General features: G+C 39.9%; 1 protein-coding gene across 2 annotated transcripts in view; it reads right to left on the bottom strand.

Moving 5' to 3' along the window:
• B4GALNT1 (beta-1,4-N-acetyl-galactosaminyltransferase 1) overlaps positions 1-27,527 on the bottom strand; it is a 178,768-nt gene that overhangs the window by 6,412 nt on the left and 144,829 nt on the right. For both annotated transcript variants that reach the window (XM_075851967.1, XM_075851966.1), the window contains exons 6-8: positions 17,425-17,605; positions 15,370-15,462; positions 3,234-3,424 (exon numbers count right to left, since the gene is read on the bottom strand). In XM_075851967.1, the coding sequence (XP_075708082.1) occupies positions 3,234-3,424; positions 15,370-15,462; positions 17,425-17,605 (465 nt within the window). The remainder of the gene's footprint in view (positions 1-3,233; positions 3,425-15,369; positions 15,463-17,424; positions 17,606-27,527) is intronic.

The following is a 27,527-nucleotide window of genomic DNA, read 5'->3' as shown; positions in this document are numbered from 1 at the left end:
GGGCTACTCTGCTTTTACGTTCGGATTCCGTTTGTGTTCGAGGGTCCATGGCATTTTATTATGTCTAAGTGTTATACGTTGTCTCCATGTGTCTAATTGACTTTAATAAAGATTATTTGTATTTTTTCAAACACCTGGTCGTGACTTGTTTCTTGTTCTGGTTTAGTTTTAATTAGTCACTAGGACCACTAGTATCATTCGGGGTATTATTCGGTTTGCTAGATCTCATATCCTACCCTATCTGTACCAGACGTTTTCTATTATTTAATTCCGTATTTTTATGCGAAAAGCTGTGTAATTCCTGCCAGGATTCATAGAGAAAGCCCCAAAAAAAAAAAGACAGATTTGTGATTGAAATCTTGCAAATGAATGAGCTGTTTCAGCAGCATATCCATTGATTTCTTCAAACCCGGTACAGACAACTGAAGCAGTTGCAGAAATTTCTGCAACAAATGTGCCGTGTGTGAACATGCTCTTAAGCTGGCCATACACATTAGATGTATGTTGGCCATCTAATGTGTACGGCGAAGCCCCGACTCTTCCCTAACAGCGGATGTTGGTGGAGAGATTGATAGCGCTGTTGAACATGCCCGATCCTTTTGATCATTAGTAGATAAGCCGCTGCCAGAGGAGTCTTCCTTCTCCTTATTAAAAAACACATGTGTATGGGGGAGAGGGGAGGAAGAGCTGTCGATCGTTCGGCCGACAGCTATGTAAAGTGTATGACCAGCCTCAGAGTCTTTTCTTCCCATGACCACACACAGAGTAATTCGCAGATTTCCCAGTATACAAACTCATACGACGACCGTGTAAATGAGATAGCGATTGGTCGGACACTTATTTGGCCAACCACTATTTCTGCCGTCAATATCGGTAGGTTTAGACGACAAGAAAAACTGTCAATCATTCTGTATGGGCGAGGGAATAAAGACTCACAGGATTACTCTATAAATCCTGATAAATTCATAGTAAAAGAGACATCCCCAAGTTGAGCACCTGTCCCTTCTATCAGATGGCATATACTATAAATCTCGAAATGCTCGAAACACTCCTCTAGAGTAACAGAAATCTATTTAGCAAAAATAGCAGTTAGAATTTTTTCACAAAGCATCAAAACTAATGTTAACATTGTCATAGCAAATAACTAGTTTGAGTAAAATAGCAATTTCATTTGTGATGAGGATATTCTGCAAATCCATGTGGCTCATGTTATTGCAGCATAGAAAAAGATATATTAGTATTAAGCCTGCTCATATTTGTGATTATGTGTAAAAAATCTAATCAAAGATAAACTTAAATTGATCACATTTCAGAGGCAGATCTGCAGTTATAAAATGATACACTAGGTGGAGCCAGAGATTCTCTCTTTTCCAAGTGTATAGCTCTAAAACCTTATGTGGAATGGCAAGGCCATGTCATATTTGTGTCTCCATTTTAGGCACCTTTCCCTTTATAAAGCAGAAGTTTCACCCAGAAATAAGCTTTATTTCTGCTCTATTTGTACCATATCATGCAGTTATTGTTCTGACTGACAGAACAGGCACAAATGCCTGCAGGACATCAGGAGGAAGTCAGTGAAGGACATGGTTACTCAGTGCGGAAGGTATGTGTGTGCGCTGCGTACATTGTGTGTGTCACCCACCCCCTCATAAAATTCCTGCATATTAAATCAATGTAAAAGGGCACACTAGCTTTAGTATACGTTTACCTCTCTTCTTTAAAGAGAGGATCGAAACATTAAACTGAAAGCAACGGTCCCGTTAGAATTATCACCATTGATTTCAATGGTAACTCTTTGGTTTCAGTTGCTTTCCGTTTGTTTTTGTTTAACTCACAACCGTATAACCAGGAAGTGGGCGGGAGTCAGCGAGATCAGACAGGCTAAAGTCTCTACTTTTAGGCCCCATGCACACGACCGTAAAACTGCGGACCATAACGTGGTTTTACAGATCCATTCAGTTCTATTGGCCACGGACACCTTTCTGTATCGCTACGGATGAGTGTCCGTGCCGTAGAACTGTGCCGGGAATTATGGAGCATGTCCTAATTTTTATTACTTTGTATGGGAGCACGGCCCGAAAATGCGGGTGGCCGTCAGCGGCCGGCCATGCCCGCTATCGTGGGCTGTGATTTCGGGCACGGCCGCGTGCATGAGGCCTTATGCTGTAATAATATTTATGCTGTAATTCTAGAGGCTTATTCTGGGGTTTGCCCTCTGGTTCACTTAGATTTCTGCCGATGTTCGAAACAGTTGGAATGTGATATTTCAATATTATTATGTTTTTAATTTTAATGTTTTTTTATTTTTCCTTCTTTCTTCTATAGATTGTTGAGAAAAGGAATAGAATGCCACACACCATTGGATACAAGATAATGCCACATATACTCTAATACCTATCATCTTGATTATATATAATAAAAAAAATTTTATGAAAAAGTTATTTCATATATTTTTTATATCAGGCTTGTGAAATGAATATTTAAGGGAAGATTTTTGGTGACCTCTCCGTGCATTCGATTTTTGGAATAAGAGTTCTATTTATGGCCTTTGTGCTTGGCGTCAATTGACGGGTTGATCGCGTATTCACAATATACATTGAAGTTGCATGGTGGCTTGTCCTTACATGGGATCGCAGTTCAGTTGCAGTCCTAAAACATCGATGTAAAATTGAGTCGGTTGTCTTGACGACAGGAGACGCTTGTCTTCCATTGGACCAGGAATCAGGTAACCTTGGAGATATGGGACGCTTGACCCCTATTGGCTCCGACTGGCCTTTGCATTGCCTCATAACAGAGAGGACGCATGCGCATTAGTCATTTCAAGACGCTATACAATCAATTGAGTTTAATTCCATATGTGGTGATTGCCTTGTGATTGGTGAGTGGTTCCATCCTTCCTTTACATCATCGTTCATTTACATAATTGTTATTTTTCACTGCACAATTCACTATTTCATTGTGATTATTTATTTTAAAATGATCACACAGGTGATATGTATAATATGTTTTATTTTTATGAATGTATTATGTGTATTTTATGGTCTTTTTGATTGTCTATATTTAATATAATTGTCATTACATTTGCCGGGTATATAACCCGGGCTATTGTTGTACTTCACACTGCTGTGCCCATATATATATATATATATATATATATACACACACACACACACACACACATATATATATATATATATACACATATATGGAAAAGTAATACTTTAATACTGTACCTTTCCAAAGGGCATTAGGTATTGTTCAATGTAGGGCCCCTCGACCTTCTGCGGCTTTTCGCTATCATCTGCAATTATTATGGTAACTGTTGGATAAAATTTCCTGATGCTGTCAATCAAATCCTGCAGCTTGTCATAGCGAAGGAAAGTTTTGGTTGCTATGGTGACCAGAGCGCTGATATTATACGCTGCTGTGGAAACAATACATATGTATTCAGTCTACATTTAGAGTAGATATCACATGCTGCTCTTCAGGTGTGACCTACTATAGCAATGTGTGACAGTCACACAATTATTTTTCCTTTATTTAAATGTATTCGTGAAATATATCTACAAATGAAAAAAAAAACTAGCTGAAATAAGACACGCTACTGTTAACAGGTAACTTTATAGTAAGACGTCATTAGTGTCTCTCCAGTTATATTCTGCCGTCTGAAGTAACATCGGGCGTGGAGGGGACGCTCCAGCACCCTTGGTGGTACTGTTGCCGTGGCAACCGTACGATGTCCGTAGAGTATCGTGCAAAGGTCCAATTAATTCGAATTTGACCCGTGCACCATACTGTCCAGGTGCGTAGTGCGGTTGCCACAGCACCAGTACTGCCCGGCGTGCAGGAGTGTCTCTCCACGTCCCACGTTTTGGCGGGAGGGTACAACTGGAGAAACGCATATTTTTTCAACTTTATATGGCTGTGCCCCCTTCAATGAGATTTTGAGGTGTAACATTTGTTACAGGTGAACTACCAAAAACAAAGCAGTATAAAGAACTGCACTCACAACACAAAGCCAAGACAATGATAAAAAGTGTCATTTTAACCACAGTTCTTGTAGAGAACATTCCACTATCTTCATTAAAGACCCCCTATTTCCACAAAAATAGTGAATATGTACATATGAATTTGGAGCAGGTATTAGATGGGTTGCGCTAGACCTTTCCGTCAGATTAACCCATCAACAGAAAGGCAAACGGAAACCATTTGGAACGAAAGCATTACCATTAAAATCAATGGTAACGTAAACGGAAGCTATGGTTTCTGTTTGCTTTTCCGTTGATGGGTTCCTCTGATGGAAAGGTCTAGCGGAACCCATCAATGGAATGGTGACGCTGATGTGAACACACCCTTAGGGCCCCCTCAACGGAAGTGCAAATGAAAACCATAGGTTTCCGTTTGCATTACCATTGATTTCAATGGTAATGCTTCTGTTGCTTATGGTTTCCGTTTGTCACCGTTGTGTAAGGTTTCTGTCAACGTTTATTGAACCCGCCAAAAATGTGTTTATTGAGGTACAAATCTATTAAATAATAGCAAGTATGAGAGGTATGTGTAAATATTTCATCTCATTGTACCAGCTGGTGTATGTTCACATGCAGATTTTCCACATGGAAAATTCTCGAATGGAATTGTCTGAGAATCCGTGGCAGAAATCTGAGGCTGACTCTCGGATTTCTGTTGTTGTTTCCCAGTAAAAACAACTGCGTTTATGCTTGCAGATTAGCCCCATTCAATGGGACGACTCTACCTGTAGCTACCAAACACTGTTGAGGCAGTGACATGTCACTCTATTTTTCAGCAACTGAACAATGGGATAGTTTTTTACAGTCAGAATTCACACTGATTCAGCTGCCGAAAATTTTCTGCCACGTGAACAAGGTCTAAGAGGAAAATATGCCTGGTATTCTGCAGATGATTTGCACCTAAATGGAAGGGGGTCCGCTGTGCTGGGGGAGAGAATTCTAGCTGGGGTGGCGGAGTATTTAAACTAGGGCTGAGGAGGGAGGTCAATGTAGAAAAAAAAGGGGTAGCCAGGTTAGAGAGGGGTCAGACTATATTGGTGGGGGGAGAAACAGAATGTGGGGAGAGGACTAGACAACAGGATAAGGAGATCCTTTCGTTACAAAACATCAGTGTAAATAAAAAGGACCGATTAATGTCAAATCACATTTCTGATACTGAAAGTGAAACATTTAAAGGCAAGTTAAAGTGTATGTTCACAAATGCCAGAAGTCTAGCAAGTAAAATGGGGGAGCTGGAGGCCTTGATACTGGAAGAAAATATAGATATAGTTGGTGTTGCTGAAACATGGCTGGACTCTTCACATGACTGGGCTGTAAATCTACAGGGTTTTACACTTTTTCGTAAAGACAGGACAAATAGGAAAGGTGGTGGTGTATGTCTGTATGTGAGAAGTGATATGAAGGCGAGTGTGAAAGAGACAATAGTGGGTGAAGACTGTGAGGAGGTTGAAACCTTGTGGGTGGAACTAGAAAGGGAGGTAAACACTGAAAAAATTACTTTTGGTGTAATCTATAGACCCCCCAATATAACTGAGGAGATGGAAGTTCAGCTATATAAACAGATGGAGCGGGCTGCACAGGCGGGTACTGTAGTGATAATGGGAGATTTTAATTTCCGGGATATTAATTGGTGTCATGGTTCGGCTTCAACTGCAAAGGGGAGACATTTCCTCAACCTGTTGCAGGAAAATTTTATGGGCCAGTTTGTGGAAGACCCGACTAGAGGTGAAGCTCTGTTGGATCTGGTCATTTCTAATAATGCAGATCTTGTTGGGAATGTCAATGTTCGTGAAAACCTCGGTAACAGTGATCACAATATAGTTACATTTTACCTATACTGTAAAAAACAAACGCAGGCTGGGAGGGCAAAAACATTTAATTTTAAGAAAGCCAATTTCCCCAGGATGAGGGCTGCAATTCAGGATATGGACTGGGAAGAACTAATGTCAAATAATGGAACAAATGATAAATGGGAGATTTTCAAATCTACTTTGAGTTATTATAGTGCAAAATTTATTCCTACAGGTAGTAAGTATAAACGACTCAAATTAAACCCCACATGGCTTACACCTTCTGTGAAAGGGGCAATACATGACAAAAAAAGGGCATTTAAAAAATACAAATCTGAGGGTACAGCTGTAGCCTTTGTAAAATATAAAGAGCTTAATAAAATCTGTAAAAATGTAATAAAATTAGCAAAAATACAAAATGAAAGGCAGGTGGCCAAGGATAGTAAAACAAATCCTAAAAAATTCTTCAAGCATATAAATGCAAAAAAGCCAAGGTCTGAACATGTAGGACCCCTAGATAATGGTAATGGGGAGTTGATCACAGGGGATCAAGAGAAGGCAGAGTTACTAAATGGGTTCTTTAGCTCTGTATATACAACTGAAGAAAGAGCAGCTGATGTAGCCGGTGCCAGTGCTGTTAATATATCGGCTGATATACTGAATTGGATGAATGTAGAGATGGTCCAAGCTAAATTAAATAAAATAAATGTGCACAAGGCCCCGGGACCAGATGGGTTACACCCTAGAATTCTTAAAGAGCTTAGTTCAGTTATTTCTGTCCCCCTTTTCATAATATTCAGAGAATCTCTAGTGACTGGTATAGTGCCAAGGGACTGGCGCAGGGCAAATGTGGTGCCTATTTTCAAAAAGGGCTCTAGGTCTTCCCCGGGTAATTATAGACCAGTAAGCTTAACATCCATCGTGGGGAAAATGTTTGAGGGGCTATTGAGGGACTATTTACAGGATTATGTGACAATAAATAGCATTATAAGTGACAGCCAGCATGGTTTTACTAAGGACAGAAGTTGTCAAACTAACCTAATCTGTTTTTATGAAGAGGTAAGCAGAAGACTAGACAGAGGGGCCGCTGTGGATTTAGTGTTTTTGGACTTTGCAAAGGCATTTGACACTGTCCCCCATAGACGCCTAATGGGTAAATTACGGACTATAGGTTTAGAAAATATAGTTTGTAATTGGATTGAGAATTGGCTCAAGGACCGTATCCAGAGAGTTGTGGTCAATGATTCCTTCTCTGAATGGTCACCGGTTATAAGTGGTGTACCCCAGGGTTCAGTGCTGGGACCACTATTATTCAACTTATTTATTAATGATATAGAGGATGGGATTAATAGCACTATTTCTATTTTTGCAGATGACACCAAGCTATGTAATATAGTTCAGACTATGGAAGATGTTCATGAATTACAGGCAGATTTAAACAAACTAAGTGTTTGGGCGTCCACTTGGCAGATGAAGTTTAATGTAGATAAATGTAAAGTTATGCATCTGGGTACCAACAACCTGCATGCATCATATGTCCTAGGGGGAGCTACACTGGCGGATTCACTTGTTGAGAAGGATCTGGGTGTACTTGTAAATCATAAACTAAATTTCAGCATGCAGTGTCAATCAACTGCTTCAAAGGCCAGCAAAATATTGTCGTGTATCAAAAGAGGCATGGACTCGCGGGACAGGGAGGTAATATTACCACTTTACAAAGCATTAGTGAGGCCCCATCTAGAATATGCAGTTCAGTTCTGGGCTCCAGTTCATAGAAAGGATGCCCTGGAGTTGGAAAAAATACAAAGAAGAGCAACGAAGCTAATAAGGGGCATGGAGAATTTAAGTTATGAGAAAAGATTGAAAGAATTAAACCTATTTAGCCTTGAAAAAAGACGACTAAGGGGGGACATGATTAACTTATATAAATATATTAATGGCACATACAAAAAATATGGTGATATCCTGTTCCTTGTAAAACCCCCTCAAAAAACAAGGGGGCACTCCCTCCGTCTGGAGAAAAAAAGGTTCAAGCTGCAGAGGCGACAAGGCTTCTTTACAGTAAGAACGGTGAATTTATGGAATAGCCTACCGCAGGAGCTGGTCACAGCAGGGACAGTAGATGGCTTTAAAAAAGGGTTAGATAATTTCCTAGAACAAAAAAATATTAGCTCCTATGTGTAGAAATTTTTCCTTCCCTTTTCCCTTCCCTTGGTTGGACTTGATGGACATGTGTCTTTTTTCAGCCGTACTAACTATGTAACTATATGTAACTATGTAACTATGTAACCCAAGAGTTTTTGGAAGTAGAAAATATCATAAGGGTTTTATAAAAGTGGCTCCAGTTTTCCTCAAATAAGGCTGCACTCAAACTTAAAACTGGTGGCTAGGAGGAGAGCATACAAAGATGGCATCCTGGACTGTATATATATATATATATATATATATATATATATATATATATATATATGACACATGTGCCAATTTATACTCCAGATCTACTAAATGAAAGTCTGTGAGATAATCCCATGAATTTACAGATCATTAAATCCTGCTCCCTCCTGCAAGTACGGACTGTGTGAATTAAATTTTAATCACGTGCTGCAGGCAATGTGTGTGTGAGAGTAAGTGACAGTGCGTGTGTGTGTGTGTGTGTGTGTGTGTGTGTGCGCATGTGTACGAGACTATGTGACAGTGTGTGTGAGTATGTGACAGTGTGTGTGTGTGTGTGTGTGTGTGTGTGTGTGTGTGTGCGCGTGCGTATGAGAGTATATGACAGTGTGTGAGAGTATGTGTGCGTGTGTGTGAGTATGTGACAGTGCGTGTATGTGTGTGTGTGTATATATGTGTGCGAGCGTGTGTAGGAGTATGTAACTGTGTGTGAGAGTATGTGTGCGTGTTTGTGAGAGTATGTGACAATGTGTGTGAGAGTATGTATGCGTGTTTGTGAGAGTATGTGACAATGTGTGTGAGAGTATGTATGCGTGTTTGTGAGTGTATGTGACAGTGTGTGAGAGTATGTGTGCCTGTGTGTGAGCGTATGTGACAATGTGTCTGAGAGTATGTGTGCGCGTGTGTATGAGAGTATGTGACAGTGTGTGCGCGCGCACGCGTATGTGTGAGATGGGGGGGTTGCACAAAGTAATTTGCATACGTTGACGTTTGTGTTTCTGTAAGCTGAAGTCTACTTGCAGGAGAGATTTGCTGATTGTAGGAATAGATACCATAAGAGGAATGTAATAGATTAAAATATGGAATGTTATTAGGTTCTGCATTTCCTTTTTACTTTTTGAATCACATTGTATACGCCATAGAAGATGACGGCACTTTATAACTAAATAATAAAAAGGTAAGCCACTTATTTTTAGAAGACCAACATTTATCCAAGAAAATGATGGGCTGCACCTCAAAGAACCATAGAAGTTTTGACTAGTTCCTAGTTTTATGCATTGGTAAGAAAAGTAAAGCATATTAATTAGACCGCCTGCGGGGTAAGGGGCTACCGTCCCTTTGGCCTCTATGATTCAGCTCTACTCTTGACCAAGGACTGTGTTGAGAATTGAAACACAGCCCCATTTTAGTGAACATGACTGTGGCACAAGTTCAACTTTGCTCCTGGTATCAGAAAGAAATGTTGTTGGGATCAGTGGTGCTCCAGGCAGTCGGATTCATTGATTAGGCATTGATGGCATAATTGACAAGGGAGTTGGCATCGATGTTGGCATTTATAGAAGTATAAGCTCAGGAACCTGCCAGTGTTTGTTGTTCACTGATAATGTAGTAGTGGGAGGCAGTTTCCTCTAGGTCTAAACTATTAGCACTGAACACATATTTGAATGTCATTCAAATTCCATCCAAATGAACGGGCTGGTGTAAATGTCGGAAAATACTCCCAACATATACGACCCATGACCCTAACGTATGCAACTGTATGCCATACAGGTTCACACACCAACCCTTGGCTTGACCTATAAAAATACATATTCTGCGTGGCATATGTTTATTTGCTGTATCCCATTGTATTGTATGTTGAATGTAGGGTTAACAAATGATATATGAACCTAGCCTATTATATACATATTACATATTGTGCTCACATATTTTTTACGCTTGACTTCTCATGCTTGTTGGTTTTCATTCTATTTCTATATATATCCAGCAGGTAAAGGTAACTGGGGAGCTAGGTGAGTCTGTCAGAATACACTGAACGCAAACACGATCACAAAAAGCATGAATATCTTTTTACACTGAGCTGTACTTTAACACACAAGACCCAACCTGTATCGCAACAGAGCTGGCAGGAACCTTTAACACTTCATTTGACAGAAAAATAGTTTCAAATGTATGTAAACAGCTCATTCAATTTTTACTAAAACGAAATTCCTGAAAAATGTGCTTGAAATAAAGTTGTATGTTTGAAGTGCTGACTCTTGACATACCACAAGACAAGTGGCTGCATTGAGACTGGTGAAGCCGTCAGTTCTGGAGCACTGTGGTGTGGGAAGCGTAACAATACATTTCCCATCCTCCGGAGAACAGTCATGTTTGAAGAAACAGATGTAAAGATGATTCAGCCTCAGCCCACACAGATAATCCATGTACAAATCAGCACATGACAATTCACTGCTGATCTAGTAATATACCATAATCCCCTCATTACCTACAAATCACTACCTGCCTTCTAATCCACTAATAATCTCAAAGGAAACTATTTTCCATAAACCAGACTACATTTTCTTACAATCATTAATTCACTTATTAAGTTCCAGTTAACCTCCTCGTGCACTACGACATAATAGCACACCCTCGTGTGGGGGGTGATGTATGGAGCGGGCTCACGCTCCATACTCTGAGGGTGACAGCTGTGTATTACAGCTAACACCCGGGACTAATAGCCGGGAACAGCGATCGAGTTGTTCCTGGCCGTTTAACCCCTTAAATGCTGCGGTCAATCACAACCTGCGGCATCGGAGGCGTTAAAAAGAGGGTTGAACGCCGTAAAAAAATCTATTTTCAACGGCAAAATCACCGTTTTTTTTGGTCACCTTAGCACCCAAAAAAAAAATATTAAAAAGTGATCAAAAAGTTGGATGTAACAAAAAAATTGTACCAATAAAAACTACAGCTCGTCTCGCAAAAAATAAGCCCTCATACCGCTCAATAGACTAAAAATTTAAAAAGATATAGCACTCAGAATGTGGTGAAACAAAACAATTTTTTTTTAACAAATAGATTTTTCTTTGTAAAAGTACACCGCGTTCCAAAATATTATGAAAATGTTATTTTTCGCTGATTTTCCTAAATACTCGATGCAATTGACAGTCAGTATAATCTTCAAGCCATCAACCGTTGGAGTATAATGCAAATTTTATTGAACAAATCTCCTAATGATAACATATTTTTTTTTAGAATTAAAAAACTGAAAATGCACTGTTTCAAATTATTATGCACAACAGAGATCAAAACATTTTAAAGGTTGTAAAGAGAACTAAAATGGTCATTTGTTGAATTTGCAGCATCAGGAGGTCATATTTACAGAAATCAAAAGCTCTTTCAAAAAAAAAAAAACTTAGCAGACCAAGTAACATGTTAACATAGGACCCCTTCTTTGATATCACCTTCACAATTCTTGCATTCATTGAATTTGTGAGTATTTGGACAGTTTTTGCTTGAATATCTTTGCAGGATGTCAGAATAGCCTCCCAGAGCTTCTGTTTTGATGTGAACTGCCTCCCACCCTCATAGATATTTTGCTTGAGGATGCTCCAAAGGTTCTCAATAGGGTTGAGGTCAGGGGAACATGGGGGCCACACCATGAGTTTCTATCCTTTTATGCCCATAGCAGCCAATGACACAGAGGTATTCTTTGCAGCATGAGATGGTGCATTGTCATGCATGAATATAATTTTGCTACGGGAGGCACGGTTCTTCTTTTTGTACCATGGAAGAAGGTGGTCAGTCATAAACTCTACGTACTTTGCAGAGGTCATTTTCACACCGTCAGGGACCCTAAAAGGGCCTACCAGCTCTCTCCCCATGATTCCAGCCCAAAACATGACTCCGCCACCTCCTTGCTGACGTCGCAGCCTTGTTGGGACATGGTGGCCATTCACCAACCATCCACTACTCCATCCACCTGGACCATCCAGGGTTGCACGGCACTCATCAGTAAACAACACGGTTTGAAAATTAGTCTTCATGTATTTCTGAGCCCACTGCAACCGTTTCTGCTTGTGAGCATTGTTTAGGGGTGGCCGAATAATAGCTTTATTCACACTTGCAAACCTCTGGAGGATCCTACACCTTGAGGTTCGCGGGACTCCAGAGGCACCAGCGGCTTCTAGTACATGTTTGCTGCTTTGCAATGGCATTTTAGCAGAATCTCTCCTAATCCTATTAATTTGTCTGGCAGAAACCTTCCTCATTAAGCCTGTATCTGAACAAACCCGTCTGTGCTCTGAATCAGCCACAAATCTTTCACAGTACGATAATCACGCCTACGTTTTCTTGAAATATCCAATATTTTCATACCTTGTCCAAGGTATTGCACTATTTCACGCTTTTCGGCAGCAGAGAGATCATTTTTCTTTCCCATATTGCTTGAAACCTGTTTCCTGCTTAATAATGTGGAACGTCCTTCTTAAGTAGTTTTCCTTTGATTGGGCACACCTGGAAAACTAATTATCACAGGTGTCTGAGATTGATTACAATGATCCAAAGAGCCCTAAAACACAATACCATCCATGAGTTTAATTGAAAAACTAATAATTAAATGTTTATGACACTTAAATCCAATGTGCATAATAATTTGGAACACGGTGTAGTAAAATATTAAAAAAAATATAGAAATTTGTATCACAAGTAAAAAGATTTCGGCAGATGCATCAACACTTGCAGCTTTGAAACTGGTGCAATGATGTCTTTATATTCATCATAAAAATACATGCAATTATCTATATATTTATGTAATGTGTCGATCCACATTAGGTAATAAAGAAAAAAAATCTTATACCTATAGCATGTATTCATTTTGAGCAAATTACTAAGAAAAACAAATGAAACAGCCAAACATAAGATTTCAGTGCCAAGGTGTAAATACGGTGTAACCTCCCTAGAAGACCATCCCTTTGATAAGACCTCCCCCATCCAGACCAAATTTTTCTGCAACCAATTTTGCACACCATTATAGTCGATAGAAGCTGCTCCTCTATAAGCGGATCACCCCTTAATCCAACTAAAGACCAGTTTTCTTAGCAAATTTTGGGAACCCCTTTGAAAAGACCACAAATTGGATTTACATGAGCTGAAAATCATCTAGATGTGGGTGCGCGCTGCATCACATGACTGGGGAGAGCAGGGGGAGGAGACTTGCTTGGCACATGAGGGGAAAGAAGCTGTATCGTGCCGCATCATTGGGGCAGAGGGAGCAGGAGGTAGAGTATTTCCAGCAAGGAGCATCTTAGGAAAAGAGGGAGGAAGTAAAAGGGATGCTGTCAGCCCATGCGATTGCTGAGCAAGGGAGCTTCAGGCTACCACTAAGGTAGCAAGGTTAGCAGTGAGGGGGGATATGAAGAGCTAAGCCTGACTGAAGCCTAAAAATGAAGGCAGCCATGCTGATGTACTGTACTGTATAAGAATGAGATGGGGGCCATGCAGGGGACCAGAAATGTGAGGGGAACCATGCTGGAATAGCAAGAGGGGAACAAGATTTAGAGGGGGCCATGCTAGGGGTCAGGAATGAGAGGGGGCTACGCTGGGGACTAGGATTAAGATAGGGGCCACGCTGAGAACTAGGAATGAGAGGGAAGCCATGTTGGGTACTAGGAATGAGAGGAGAGCCATGCTGGGGACTAAGAATTAGAGGGTGAACCATGCTGGGGACTAAAAATGAGAGGGCTGCTTATTTGTGTGCTGTAAATGTTTGCTGACTGCATTACGTAATTTTACCTGCATTCTGTGTACTTTTTCTTTGAGATTGAGAAAACCATCCCCACTAAAGACCATTTTCTGTGAAATTTGGGGTTTTACTGTATATTATACTAGTAAAAAGTCCAGGAATACAAGGTCAGCTATAGCACAAAATGCATGTTATATCATCCTAAAGCTGAGGCAAAGTACCAGTGATATCCTTCTTGTCCTGAACTAAACTACCAGTTAGATGGTTCTGACCTTGGTGATGTGAGCGCAATTTAGCAACCCACTGGGCCTTGAGTTCCATCCAGCTCCAAATTAGCTTTTAAAAATCAATTTATGAATACGAGCAGTTCGGAGGAGCAAATACACTCAGACACGTTACTGTATGGAAATGCTTATTTTTTTTCCTCTGCTCTAGTAAATAGGTTACACAACTAAAATTGTTCTGGGTCTCTTTCACCCCAGAATCTTCGGTCACTGATAGACAATCACTTTCTGTCTGTTTTCTACAGTTACCGCAAACAACTAAACTAAAATTGTTCTGGGTCTCTTTCACCCCAGAATCTTCTAACAGGAGTTTCCTCTTTGAGCAGCACTTTCCAACACACCCACACCCACAAAATAGATTAGAAGTATAACAATTATCCCTGCACAGACAATCCCCCTGTAACATGCTCAATGCCGCTACCCATTCCTCATTCACACAAACTGAGATCGTTTCTAAGGGAGTACAGAGTTCTGGAACTGCGGCTTCATACACTACTCCCTAAGCTGGAAGGTGGAGCCTTAGTCATCCGAAAATAGGGAAGGGCAGACGGGGAAATGCAGAGCAAACTATAAGAATCAAATCTTCTTACATTGTGCTGCAGCTTTTGGTCTCCTCTGCCAGGTTCGGGTGGTCTCAGGGTCCTAGTGCCGCAGTCCCTGTTCGGGCGCCATAAACTGTGAGCGCAATTTAGCAACCCACTATGCCTTGAGTTCCATTTAGCTCAAAATTAGCTTTTAAAAAAATCAGTTTATGAATACGAGCAGCTCGGAGAAGTATTTCCATACAGTAACGTGTCTGTGTGTATTTGCTCCTCTGAGCTGCTCGTATTCAGAAACTGATTTTTTAAAATCTAATTTGGAGCTGGATGGAACTCAAGGCATAGTGGGTTGCTAAATTGCGCTCACAGTGACATGTTTCAGACCTCTGGTTGGGGAAGACTGCTCTAGGATATATTTATCCCTCTATCTTATATATCTCTATATTGATACAAATGACACTTTTTATACATGTCTGTGGCAGATAAGACAGATAGGTAACCTGCCACATTGAACATGCCTATTTGATTCCAGCAAATAGTTTTGTGGGATTCTACTCAGTATAACTTGTATTATAATGATTATCTCATATTATATTAAATCCCTGCTCACTCTGGACTTATGAGTCCTACTGAATGATTGATATCCTTCCCTATATGATATATCTTAAAGAAATATCGGTCAATCACAGAGTAGTTATTCTAAATATTATCCCACAAAACTATATATCATTCTGCTCAGTTCCCCCTGCTCTATGACATGCTGCTGGCAGATAGGACAACATGTTCAATCTGAAAGGTTCACTTTAACCTATGTTGCACAATGTTACTTACATTTACTAGTTCCCACGTCATATAACTTAGGAACAACGGGATGACGGACTTTAATGGTAAATGTGCCGGTATGTCCAGCACTCTGAAACTGCACTGAAAACAAGCAAAAGACAAAGTGTTAAATTGCGTTTAAAGTCATAATGTTCCATGACAGATTTACATCGGAAGAGAAAATAAAAAATGTCCAGTATAAACCCTGAACTGGAATCATATCATAACCTGATTCTCCACTGCACAGTCCTGCTGCACCTCTATTAGAGCTTATTCAGACGAGCGTATTATATGTCTGTGTACAGTCCGTTAAGAAAACGGATAGCACACGGACCCATGCAATTCAATGGGGCTGCTCACACGTCCTATTTTCGTCCGTTTTCCCAGATCCCTCAATAGACTCAAATCTATGAGGGATCCGTGAAAATGGGTCCCGCACGGGTGCGACTCGGATGTGACAAACTGACGTTTTTTAACGTCCGAGTTTACAGTCGTTAGTCTGAATAAGCCCTTACAGACAGGTAGTGCTGTTTCTATACCAATATTAGCAACAAGGTGAAGCCAAACATCAGTCAGCTCACACATATATCCAGGAGCAGATATTGTCAAAATGGGGTATTCCCATATTATAAAGTGATGGCATATCGCTAGGCCATGTCATCACTTTACGATTGGTGGGGGTCTGACTTCTCAGGCCCCCACGATCCTGAGAATGAAGGGGCTACATCATTGATTTAGTGCTGTATCCCCTTCACTGTTTTACCCCCACTGTGCAGGGAACTGCATCCAGTCCAATTTACTTGAACATCTCGAGTTTCCTGCACAGCTGGGTGACCTGTAGTGCCTCTGTGCAGGGAAAATGTAGAAAATCTGTGATGCGGCCCCTTCATTCTCAGGATAGGTGGGAGTCCGAAAGGTCGTACCCCCACCAATCATAAAGTTATGGCATATCCTAGCAATATGCCATCACTTTAAAAGATGGGAATGACACTTTAATGGTATTGCAATCTCCCTTCATAGAGAAAGAAGAGATATCTGAACACTCATGATCACATTCTAATATTTTATTAAAACCCCCTTTAAAACAATGTTAGCTCTGATATGCTATTAGTCTTTATTACAAAACCAGAGAAATTCAAAATTCTAATAGCTGTGTTCATATAATTACATATAAGAAGGTTATCGAAATTGTAAAGGTTTTTCTTCTCCAATATGACACTCACCCAACCTTCCTTTTAAAGCAAGGTGACAATGGAAGTGTCTGTTATCCATGGAGTATGACAGACCAACTCTAGATCCCTACCTTACTGAGCCTCAATTCTCTTGATATATGGGCCACAAATAAATTGTGACAATAGTGATCTTCTTTTTCTCATTAGTGGCTTAGCAGTTTATAGTTTAATAATTTTATATTTAATGTAATAGAAATTAGCACTCAATACACTGACATTCTGATGAGTCTGTGGTAAGTTTGTGCTTATACAAAGCAACAAACCTAAACAGTCAGAGCTGCAGTGTAAAACAAGGGGGAGGATGGGGCAGCAGTCTGACCCTCAGATTGTCTAAAACAATGCAGGTGAGTTGCAGTCACTGTACACAGCTAAAGCCTGGTTCACATCTGCGTTAGAGGCTCCGTTAGGGGCCTCCGTCACAGATCCCGACAAAAATACTGGAAAAAATAGCGCAGAATGTTGCGCTGTTCTTTTCGGTAAAAGAACGGACACCCTGATAGAAACCCAACGAAACCCATTAAAGTTAATGGGTTCCATCGAGCGCTGATTGTGTCCGTTGTACAATGAAACCGGCGCTAGTGATATTTTCGTTGTTCTGCTCCTCTGCCGGAACAGAAGACCGGAAACACAGACGCAGATGTGAACGAGGCCTAAACAAAATAGCCAAAATTGGAGAAAATAAAAAGTATGTTTGCATTACCTAAAGAAAATAAAATTGATATCATTTTTAAGATCACAGCTTCCCATTTGGATCAGGGACTGTCAGTAATATAGATTATTATTTCTCCATATAGCCCTCTATGTAATATTGGCCATCGAATAATGTACTTACCAGTGTCTGCCGTGTTTGGGTGGAACACTGTGTTGGTATAAGAAATTAACTGAAGCTGGCGGTTCAGATTATTCAATAATGAGCTGGATAATGTCATTTGTTTTTCTCCTGCTCCTATTATTGTGACACTGTCCACTTCTGCAGCCACGTCAAAAATCCCAATAGTGCATGACAAGCTCACCTGAGAGAAGATAGGGAACACATAAGGGGTATACAGTATTATCAAATGGACATCAGGGTCATATATTTTTATTATAAAAAGGTGACACGCTCGACAGCACTGTACAGTCTGTATTCATTCACAATCACATATGATCTTGGCACTTGGCTAGGGTGGACTTGATGGATTACAATTTGAAATAGAAAATTTGAAATGAAATTCTTTAATGAGATGACAAATTACCACTGCCTTTTAGAAATTATCATTTCAAGATATAACGGTGATGTTCAACTCCTACAACATATGTATTTTGCAGCTAAAGATGGATGTAAGGAAGGTAATAAAATTGCAAAATGCCCTATACTATTTTAACCTAGGATGTTAAAGTTGAAAGCCCCCCAAAGTGAGATATGTCAGGAGTTTAGATGATTGGAGTTTTCAAAACTATCGAGTACCCAAAACTCTTCAGCGCTGCTCGGAGATTTCCATCCCTGAAAGTCTCTACCATAACATTGTAAACAAAGGATGATTTATATCAATGGCGCTTTGCTTAAAATGTTGTGTCAGATTTCCAGTAACAGAGACCTCTGAGCGATGCCAATGGGATTTACGATGTTTATACAGAGGAAATGGAAATTAGTAGATGTTCAAGCTCACGAAATCTGCTAAAGTTATTTTCTAATCTGACATGGCTGGAGTTTCCCTTTATGCAGTAAAAAATATTTTTTCGTTTTAATTTCGGTGCAAAACAGTGAGTTATTATTTTTATTTACTAGCTTTTTACAAGTCAATGCTGCCAACAGGTGCAATAAAGAAAAAAAGTCATGTTTCTGCAAGACATGGAAAGACTGCTGAATGTTATGTATTTCTGCATTTTCACTACAATTATATTCATATTTGATTCATCAGCACTTAATTCCACCTTTTTTTTTTTCATGTTTTCATTGATTTAAATGTTTTTAGTATTTTCAGTAGGACAGGTGTTCCATATAGCTACGGTATGAGTTCCAATGTATTAAAGGGGTTTTCCAGCCAGTAAAAATTGATGGCCATGAATAGCTGATGGGTCGGGTCCAACTCCCAGGACCCCCGCCAATCAGATGTTTTCAAGAGGTGTGCAGCTCTCGTACAAGCGCGGCTTCCCCTTCATTTCTACTTGCTCACTGTGAATCTTCGACACGCATTTAGCGGCGATTCACAGGTATTGCAGCCTTTTTTCCTATTCACTTCCAGTTGATATGGAATTGGATGAATGTAGGTATGGTCCAAGCTAAGTTAAATAAAATAAATGTACACAAGGCCCAGGGACCAGATGGTTTACACCCTAGAGTTCTTAAAGAGCTTAGTTGAGTTATTTTTGTCCCCCTCTTCATAATATTTAGAGATTCTCTAGTGACTGGTATAGTGCCAAGGGACTGGCGCAGGGCAAATGTGGTACCTATTTTCAAAAAGGGCTCTAGGTCTTCCCCGTGTTGAAAATGTTTGAGGGGCTATTCAGGGACTATATACAGGATTATGTGACAAAAAATACTATTATAAGTGACAGCCAGCACGGATATACTCAGGACAGAAGTTGTCAGACCAACCTGATTTGTTTTTATGAAGAGGTGAGCGGAAGCCTAGACAGAGGGGTCGCTGTGGATATAGTGTTTTTGGACTTTGCAAAGGCATTTGACACTGTCCCTCATAGACCTCTAATGGGTAAATTAAGGACTATAGGTTTAGAAAGTATAGTTTGTAATTGGATTGAGAATTGGCTCAAGGACCGTATCCAGAGAGTTGTGGTCAATGATTCCTACTCTGAATGCTCCCCGGTTATAAATGGTGTACCCCAGGGTTCAGTGCTGGGACCACTATTATTCAACTTATTTATTAATGATATAAAGGATGGGATTAATAGCACTATTTCTACAGATGACACCAAGCTATGTAGTAATGTTCAGTCTATGATAGATGTTCATAAATTACAAGCCAACTTGGTAACACTAAGTGTTTGGGCATCCACTGGGAAAAATTAAGTTTAATGTAGATAAATATAAAGTTATGAATCTGGGTACCAACAATCTGCATGCATCATATGTCCTAGGGGGAGCTACACTGGGGGAGTCACTTGTTGAGAAGGATCTGGTGTACTTGTAGATCATAAACTAAATAACAGCATGCAATGTCAATCAGCTGCTTCAAAGGCCAGCAAGATATTGTCGTGTATTAAAAGAAGCATGAACTCGCGGGACAGGGATATGATATTACCACTTTACAAAGCATTAGTGCAGCCTCATCTAGAATATGCAGTTCAGTTCTGGGCTCCAGTTCATAGAAAGGATGCCCTTGATTTGGAAAAAATACAAAGAGGAGCAACAAAGCTAATAAGGGGCATGCAGAATCTAAGTTATGAGGAAAGATTAAAATAATTAAACCTATTTAGCCTTGAAAAGAGACAACTAAGGGGGACATGATTAACTTATATAAATATATGAATGGCCCATACAAAAAATATGGTGAAATCCGGTTCCATGTAAAACCCCCTCAAAAAACAAGGGGGAACTCCCTCCGTCTGGAGAAAGAAAGGTTCAATCTGCAGAGGCGAAAAGCCTTCTTTACTGTGAGAACTGTGAATCTATGGAATAGTCTACTGCAGGAGCTGGTCACAGCAGGGACAGTAGATGCTTTAAAAAAGGCTTAGATAACTTAATAGAACAAAAAAATATTAGCTCCTATGTGTAGAAATTTTTCCCTTCCCTTTCCCATTCCTTAGTTGAAGTTGATGGACATGTATCTTTTTTCAACCATACTATGTAACTATGTAACTTCAATGGGAGAAAAGTCTGCAACACCTGTGAATCACCCTTCAAAAAAAAAGCAGGGGTTCCGGTAGTCGGGGCCCGACTCATCAACAATTGATAGCCTGTCCTGAGGATACGCCATACATTTTTCTGCCTGGAAAACCCCTTTAAAGGGGTTGTCCACCTTCTGACAACTGATGACTTATCTACCGGATAGGTCATCAGTGTATTATCGGTGCGGGCCCAACACCCGGACCCCGCACGATAAGCCGCTCAAGTGGCGTGGATGTTGTGGCACATAATGCTATGTACAGAGCCCGGAAAGCAGTTGGCTTCGTACATAGAATAGCGGTCGTGCTGCAGAACTGAAGGTCCGCTCCTGTTCACTTGAATAGGAGCAGAGCTACAGTACTGCAGCTCGGCCGCTATTCCGTGCACGGAGGCACTGGACCAGCTGATCTGTGCGGGGCCCGGGTGTCGGACCCCCACAGATCATGTACTAATGACCTATCCGGTGGATAGGTCATCATTGGTCAGAAGGTGGGAAACCCCTTTAAGAAGTTCAGGGGAAAAAACAGCCAACTGTAGAAAACTATAAATTTGGCGTCTATTTGACATCTATTTTTTTCATCTTTTTTCTTTAGATGGATCCAAACATACACTACCGTTCAAAAGTTTAGGGTCACACAGACAATTTTGTGTTTTCCATGAAAACTCATACTTATATTTATCAAATGAGTTGCAAAATTACTAGAAAATATATTCAAGACATTGACAAGGTTAGAAATAATGATTTTTTTTTTAAATAATAATTTTCTCCTTCAAACTTTGCTTTTGTCAAAGAATGCTCCATTTGCAGCAATTACAGCATTGCAGACCTTTGGCATTCTAGCTGTTAATTTGCTGAGGTAATCGGGAGAAATTTCACCCCATGCTTCCAGAAGGCCCTCCCACAAGTTGGATTGGCTTGATGGGCACTTCTTGCGTACCATACGGTCAAGCTGCTACCACAACAGCTCTATGGGGTTGAGATATGGTGACTGCGCTTGCCACTCCATTACAAATAGAATACCAGCTGCCTGCTTCTTCCCTAAATAGTTCTTGCATAATTTGGAGGTGTGCTTTGGGTCATTGTCCTGTTGTAGGATGAAATTGGCTCCAATCAAGCGCTGTCCACAGGGTATGGCATGGCGTTGCAAAATGGAGTGAAGTATTCAAAATCCCTTTTACCTTGTACAAATCTCCCACTTTACCAGCACCAAAGCAACCCCAGACCATCACATTACCTCCACCATGCTTGACAGATGGCGTCAGGCAGTCTTCCAGCATCTTTTCAGTTGTTCTGCGTCTCACAAATGTTCTTCTGTGTGATCCAAACACCTCAAACTTCGATTCGTCTGTCCATAACACTTTTTTTCCAATCTTCCTCTGTCCAATGTCTGTGTGCTTTTGCCCTTATTAATCTTTTCCTTTTATTAGCCAGTCTCAGATATGGCTTTTTCTTTGCCACTCTGCCCTGAAGGCCAGCATCCAGGAGTCGCCTCTTCACTGTAGACGTTGACACTGGCATTTTGCGGGTACTATTTAATGAAGCTGCCAGTTGAGGACCTGTGAGGCGTCTATTTCTCAAACTAGAGACTCTAATGTACTTGTCTTGTTGCTCAGTTGTGCAGCGGGGCCTCCCACTTATCTTTCTACTCTGGTTAGAGCCTGTGTCTGCTGTCCTCTGAAGGGAGTAGTACACACCGTTGTAGGAAATCTTCAGTTTCTTGGCAATTTCTCGCATGGAATAGCCTTAATTTCTAAGAACAAGAATAGAGTGTCGAGTTTCACATGAAAGCTCTCTTTTTCTAGCCATTTTGAGAGTTTAATCAAACCCACAAATGTATTGCTCCAGATTCTCAACTAGCTCAAAGGAAGGTCAGTTTTATAGCTCCTCTAAACAGCAAAACTGTTTACAGCGGTGCTAACATAATTGCACAAGGGTTTTCAAGTGTTTTCTAATCATCCATTAGCCTTCTAACGCAGTTAGCAAACACAACGTACCATTAGAACACTGGAGTGATGGTTGCTGGAAATGGGCCTCTATACACCTATGCAGATATTGCATTAAAAACCAGACGTTTGCAGCTAGAATAGTCATTTAGCACATTAACAATGTATAGAGTGTATTTCTGATTAATTTAATGTTATCTTCATTGAAAAAAACTGTGCTTTTCTTTCAAAAATAAGGAAATTTCTAAGTGACCCTAAACTTTTGAACGGTAGTGTATGCTGTCCAAATGTATGCAAACCGATGCCCATATGCTTAAATCTTTCTGCTTTTCTAAAAAAAAAAATGAAAAAATGTATACCTTAACATATACATTTTTGTGTCAACAGAAAGCGAATATGACTAAACTTTCAAAAAAGGTATCCAGTCGTAGACCTGCCAGATGAATGCCAAAAGAACACACATTTGCATAGGTCTGATCCATTGAAACATAAATATACTATACAGAAAACGTCTGGATACATTTTGTTTAAAGACTATGTATAGTTCTTTTGAAAAAATTTTTTTTAAAACAAAACAGTGTAGTGTGTTTAGTTCAACTTTGTAATTACTTTTTATTAAAAATTATTACTTTTTCAGATACAGCTGCTTTGTATCCTGGATATACAGCAGCTGTATCGTGGGCTAAAACATCGAGGTTATGAACTGAGATGTGATCGGTAACAGCTTGATCCTGCGTATCAGAGACATTCAGGACCCGTCCTGTCACTGAACCGGTCAGTGCCGCTGACTTGATGGATACAAGTTTCAGCGCACGATACAGCTGCTCTGTATACAGGATACAAAGTAGTTTTATCTGAAAAAATAAAAATAATTTTTAATAAAAAGTAATTATAAAGTTGAACCAAACCCACTGATACACTGTTTTATTAAAATAAACTTTTTTCAAAAGTGTACATGGCCATAAAGGCTTGTGTTGTAAGCCTAACATAGTGCCCTAACATGCTGTCTATAGAGCCTTGACGGTCCTGTCTTGAGTAGGAGTCAGGCACTTACTTTTTTGCTTTGTAGCAGGGAATACAACTATAGAATACAAGCATGAGCTTGCTGATAGTCCTCCTGAAAAACTTAGGACCTAAGCCAAGAAAGTATTGTGTATTCTGGTAAAACCTGTCTTCCTTTATGTCCTGTTCTATAGTGGTTAATGAAATGCTTGATTGTTTCCTTGAAATACCACATAACCTCTTTTCTTGTAACGCCTTTCTTCTTACAGAACATGTGAAAACAAATAATTTCCACTTGAAGGCGACGTCAGTATGTACTTGATGAATTCATGGATCTCGTATGCTGGCATATAACCATAGGTTCCTACCATCTTAGTGGGGGCAGTAGGCTCATGCATCAATCTGTCTATGTTTTACCTAGCTGGTAGTTACAATATGTGTCAGTTCATGAATTGAGCATATAACAAGCTTGATCACTTGCATGTTCTATCTTTATGTGTCACTTGGTATTACAATGTGTATTTTATCTTCAGTTTTATTTTATTTTTTCTTTATGCATGGGTCGGCGTTCTATTTCTAGGCACATGTCATCTTCGAAAGACACAGATCAAATAACTCTCCCCAATCCTCATTCTTTCTAGTATTGAGGTAGGTACAATAGAATTATTTGATCATTGTGCGTCGGTGGGACAAGAGAAATGCGATAGGCACCAATGCCTATTGCAAATGTAAATGTCACTACAAGCAGCATTTGCATTTACCAATGATGCTTCGGGGATGGCCCCAATCCTGATCCGCGTTTCTGCTTGAACCTTTATCAATTAAAAGAATCCATATACCCATCAAGGAGTTGTATTAACCCCTTAATGACCAAGCTTGTTTGGACCTTCATGATCAAGCCAGATTTATCAAATCTGGTATGTCTGACATTATCAGAGAATAACTCTGCAATAGTTTTGCATATCCAAGTAATTTTGGCATTGTTTTCTCGTCACACGTTGCACATTATTTTAGTGGTAAAAGTAAACTGATACCATTTGCGTAAATGAATTAAAAAATACAAAAATGAATGAAAGTTTGTACAATTTAAAATTTTTCCCTAGTTTGAACTGCAATATGTCACATATGTACATACATACTGTACAATTCTTTTAAATTAAATATATATTTTCATCTCTTTACTTTATTTTGGCAGCACTTTTGAAAAAAAATAAAATAAATTTAGAATACTTATTTAATAATAATTTTATACATTTTGAAGTACATTTTGTTTTACTGCACCCAGCCAGGTTTTCAGAGGCTCATAGGTGTCAGAGTGATGGAAGCCAACCAAAATGACCCCATTTTGAAAACTACACCCCTTAAGGTATTTATAAAGGGGTGTAGTGAGTATTTTGAGCCCAAAGTTTTTTGCTGCATTTAATGCAAAGCAGGTGAAAAAAATTTAAATTCCACTTTTCTAACAAATGTATCATTTTAAAGACAGATTTCTTTGTCAAGCGAACAATATAATGAAGAAACACACCCCAATATCTTATCTATTACGCTGTTTCTCCTGTTTTCAAAAATACCCCCATTGTGGCCTCAATCTGCTCACTAGACGTGTGGCTGTTCGAAAAAGTGAGGGAGCACCCTTTGGCTTTCAAGGTACAATTGAATAAATTCTAGACCCCATATCATGCATTTAGAGGCACTGAGCTGCCTGAACAACAAAAAAGACCCCTAAAGTTTTCATCTAGAGGTGTAGTGATATTGCTGACCAAATGTTTATTTTAAATATAATGGGTATTATTTCAGAAACTATGGGTATATAATGTTCTTCAAATTCTTATTACATTTCCACATGAAATAGAGGAGACATGCAGTAAAAGGGTATTTTGTTAGAAATATGCCACATTAATACATTTGCGCGGCATACAAAGAAGAGAAGTGAAGCCGTGTATTCATAACGGATGAATGTCGCTATTGACTTATTTGCCTGTACTTATGACTATGTCTTGCTGAAGAAGCAGTTGTCCCGCATCTGTGCCATTATGAGGTCATTGTGGGCAGCAGTCCGTCCAAATATAAAATCAGTCAGAGAGGAAAAAATAAACTGTACTGGAGTGACGGGCAATAGCTTAAAAAAAATGGAGGAAAATGTATCCAATTATGTGGCAAACTCGAGTCTGTTCACTAGATAGGAGAACACCTGCAGGGCTGCCGTGACAAGGTTTTGTTTTTTCTTCAGTGACTGGTTGTACAATGTCTCTTTAGCTCCATCAATCCCTATATGAGGGATGTACGTGCCAAGTGACGCGGTACACCATAACAGGCCCCTGCCCGGCAAGGTAGGAACCGCTATGTGCACAAAACAACCAATCAGTTAAAGAACATATAAAGGGGCAGTGTCTAAAACCATCTGTAGGAACAGGAAAGGATCACTAATCTCCAAAATGATGTCAGTATTTCCAGAAGAATTGTCGGGTGTACTACGTCCAGTAAGAACCCGATCAAAACTGTAACAAAGCCCATGGTGTATTGATAAGGAACAGCTCGATTATTAGAGATCCTCCAAAAAAAAGTATCATGCCCCTATCACGGTACAGAAATAGGAATGTAACAAGCTGTATGTGGCAGGACATAGTCATAAGAAAAAGGAAATACATCCTCAATTTATCCTTGTAATATTGCTAAAATGCACGACTTCCACTAATTCAGGGGAGGCATAAGCCAGACGTGTTGATTTTATCTACTAATAAATGCAATGTCCACATTTATTTTTTATTTTAAGAACACTTCTGGGGGTCCATGTTCTGAATAGACAGATGTGGGCTCCTGCACAATAAACTATATTCATTTGTGAGTGATCATGTCTAGGATTTAATTGTCCAAGACTTACACTACCGTTCAAAAGTTTAGGGTCACTTAGAAATTTCCTTATTTTTGAAAGAAAAGCACAGTTTTTTTCAATGAAGATAACATTAAATTAATCAGAAATACACTCTATACATTGTTAATGTGCTAAATGACTATTCTAGCCGCAAACATCTGGTTTTTAATGCAATATCTACATAGGTGTATAGAGGCCCATTTCCAGCAACATCACTCCAGTGTTCTAATGGTAGATTGTGTTTGCTAACTGTGTTAGAAGGCTAATGGATGATTAGAAAACACTTGAAAACCCTTGTGCAAATATGTAAGCACCGCTGTAAACAGTTTTGCTGTTTAGAGGTGCTATAAAACTGACCTTCCTTTGAGCTAGTTGAGAATCTGGAGCAATACATTTGTGGTTTCGATTAAACTCTCAAAATTACTAGAAAAAGAGAGCTTTCATGTGAAACTCAACAGTCTATTCTTGTTCTTAGAAATGAAGGCTATTCCATGCGAGAAATTGCCAAGAAACTGAAGATTTCCTACAACGGTGTGTTCTACTCCCTTCAGAGGACAGCACACACAGGCTCTAACCAGAGTAGAAAGAGAAGTGGGAGGCCCCGCTGCACAACTGAGCAACAAGACAAGTACATTAGAGTCTCTAGTTTGAGAAATAGACGCCTCACAGGTCCTCAACTGGCAGCTTCATTAAATAGTACCCGCAAAACGCCAGTGTCAACGTCTACAGTGAAGAGGCGACTCCGGGATGCTGACCTTCAGGGCAGAGTGGCAAAGAAAAAGCCATATCTGAGACTGGCTAATAAAAGGAAAAGATTAATATGGGCAAAAGCACACAGACATTGGACAGAGGAAGATTGGAAAAAAGTGTTATGGACAGACGAATCGAAGTTTGAGGTGTTTGGATCACACAGAAGAACATTTATGAGATGCAGAACAACTGAAAAGATGCTGGAAGAGTGCCTGACGCCATCTGTCAAGCATGGTGGAGGTAATGTGATGGTCTGGGGTTGCTTTGGTGCTGGTAAAGTGGGAGATTTGTACAAGGTAAAAGGGATTTTGAATAACGAAGGCTATCACTACATTTTGCAACGCCATGCCATACCCTGTGGACAGCGCTTGATTGGAGCCAATTTCATCCTACAACAGGACAATGACCCAAAGCACACCTCCAAATTATGCAAGAACTATTTAGGGAAGAAGCAGGCAGCTGGTATTCTATTTGTAATAGAGTGGCAAGCGCAGTCACCATATCTCAACCCCATAGAGCTGTTGTGGGAGCAGCTTGACCG

The sequence above is a fragment of the Rhinoderma darwinii genome, chromosome 2 (genome assembly GCF_050947455.1).
Source record: "Rhinoderma darwinii isolate aRhiDar2 chromosome 2, aRhiDar2.hap1, whole genome shotgun sequence".
In the NCBI taxonomy this organism is placed as follows: domain Eukaryota; kingdom Metazoa; phylum Chordata; class Amphibia; order Anura; family Rhinodermatidae; genus Rhinoderma; species Rhinoderma darwinii.
The sequence above is the reverse complement of the archived record's forward strand: the minus strand, read 5'-3'. Positions and strand labels throughout refer to the sequence as shown.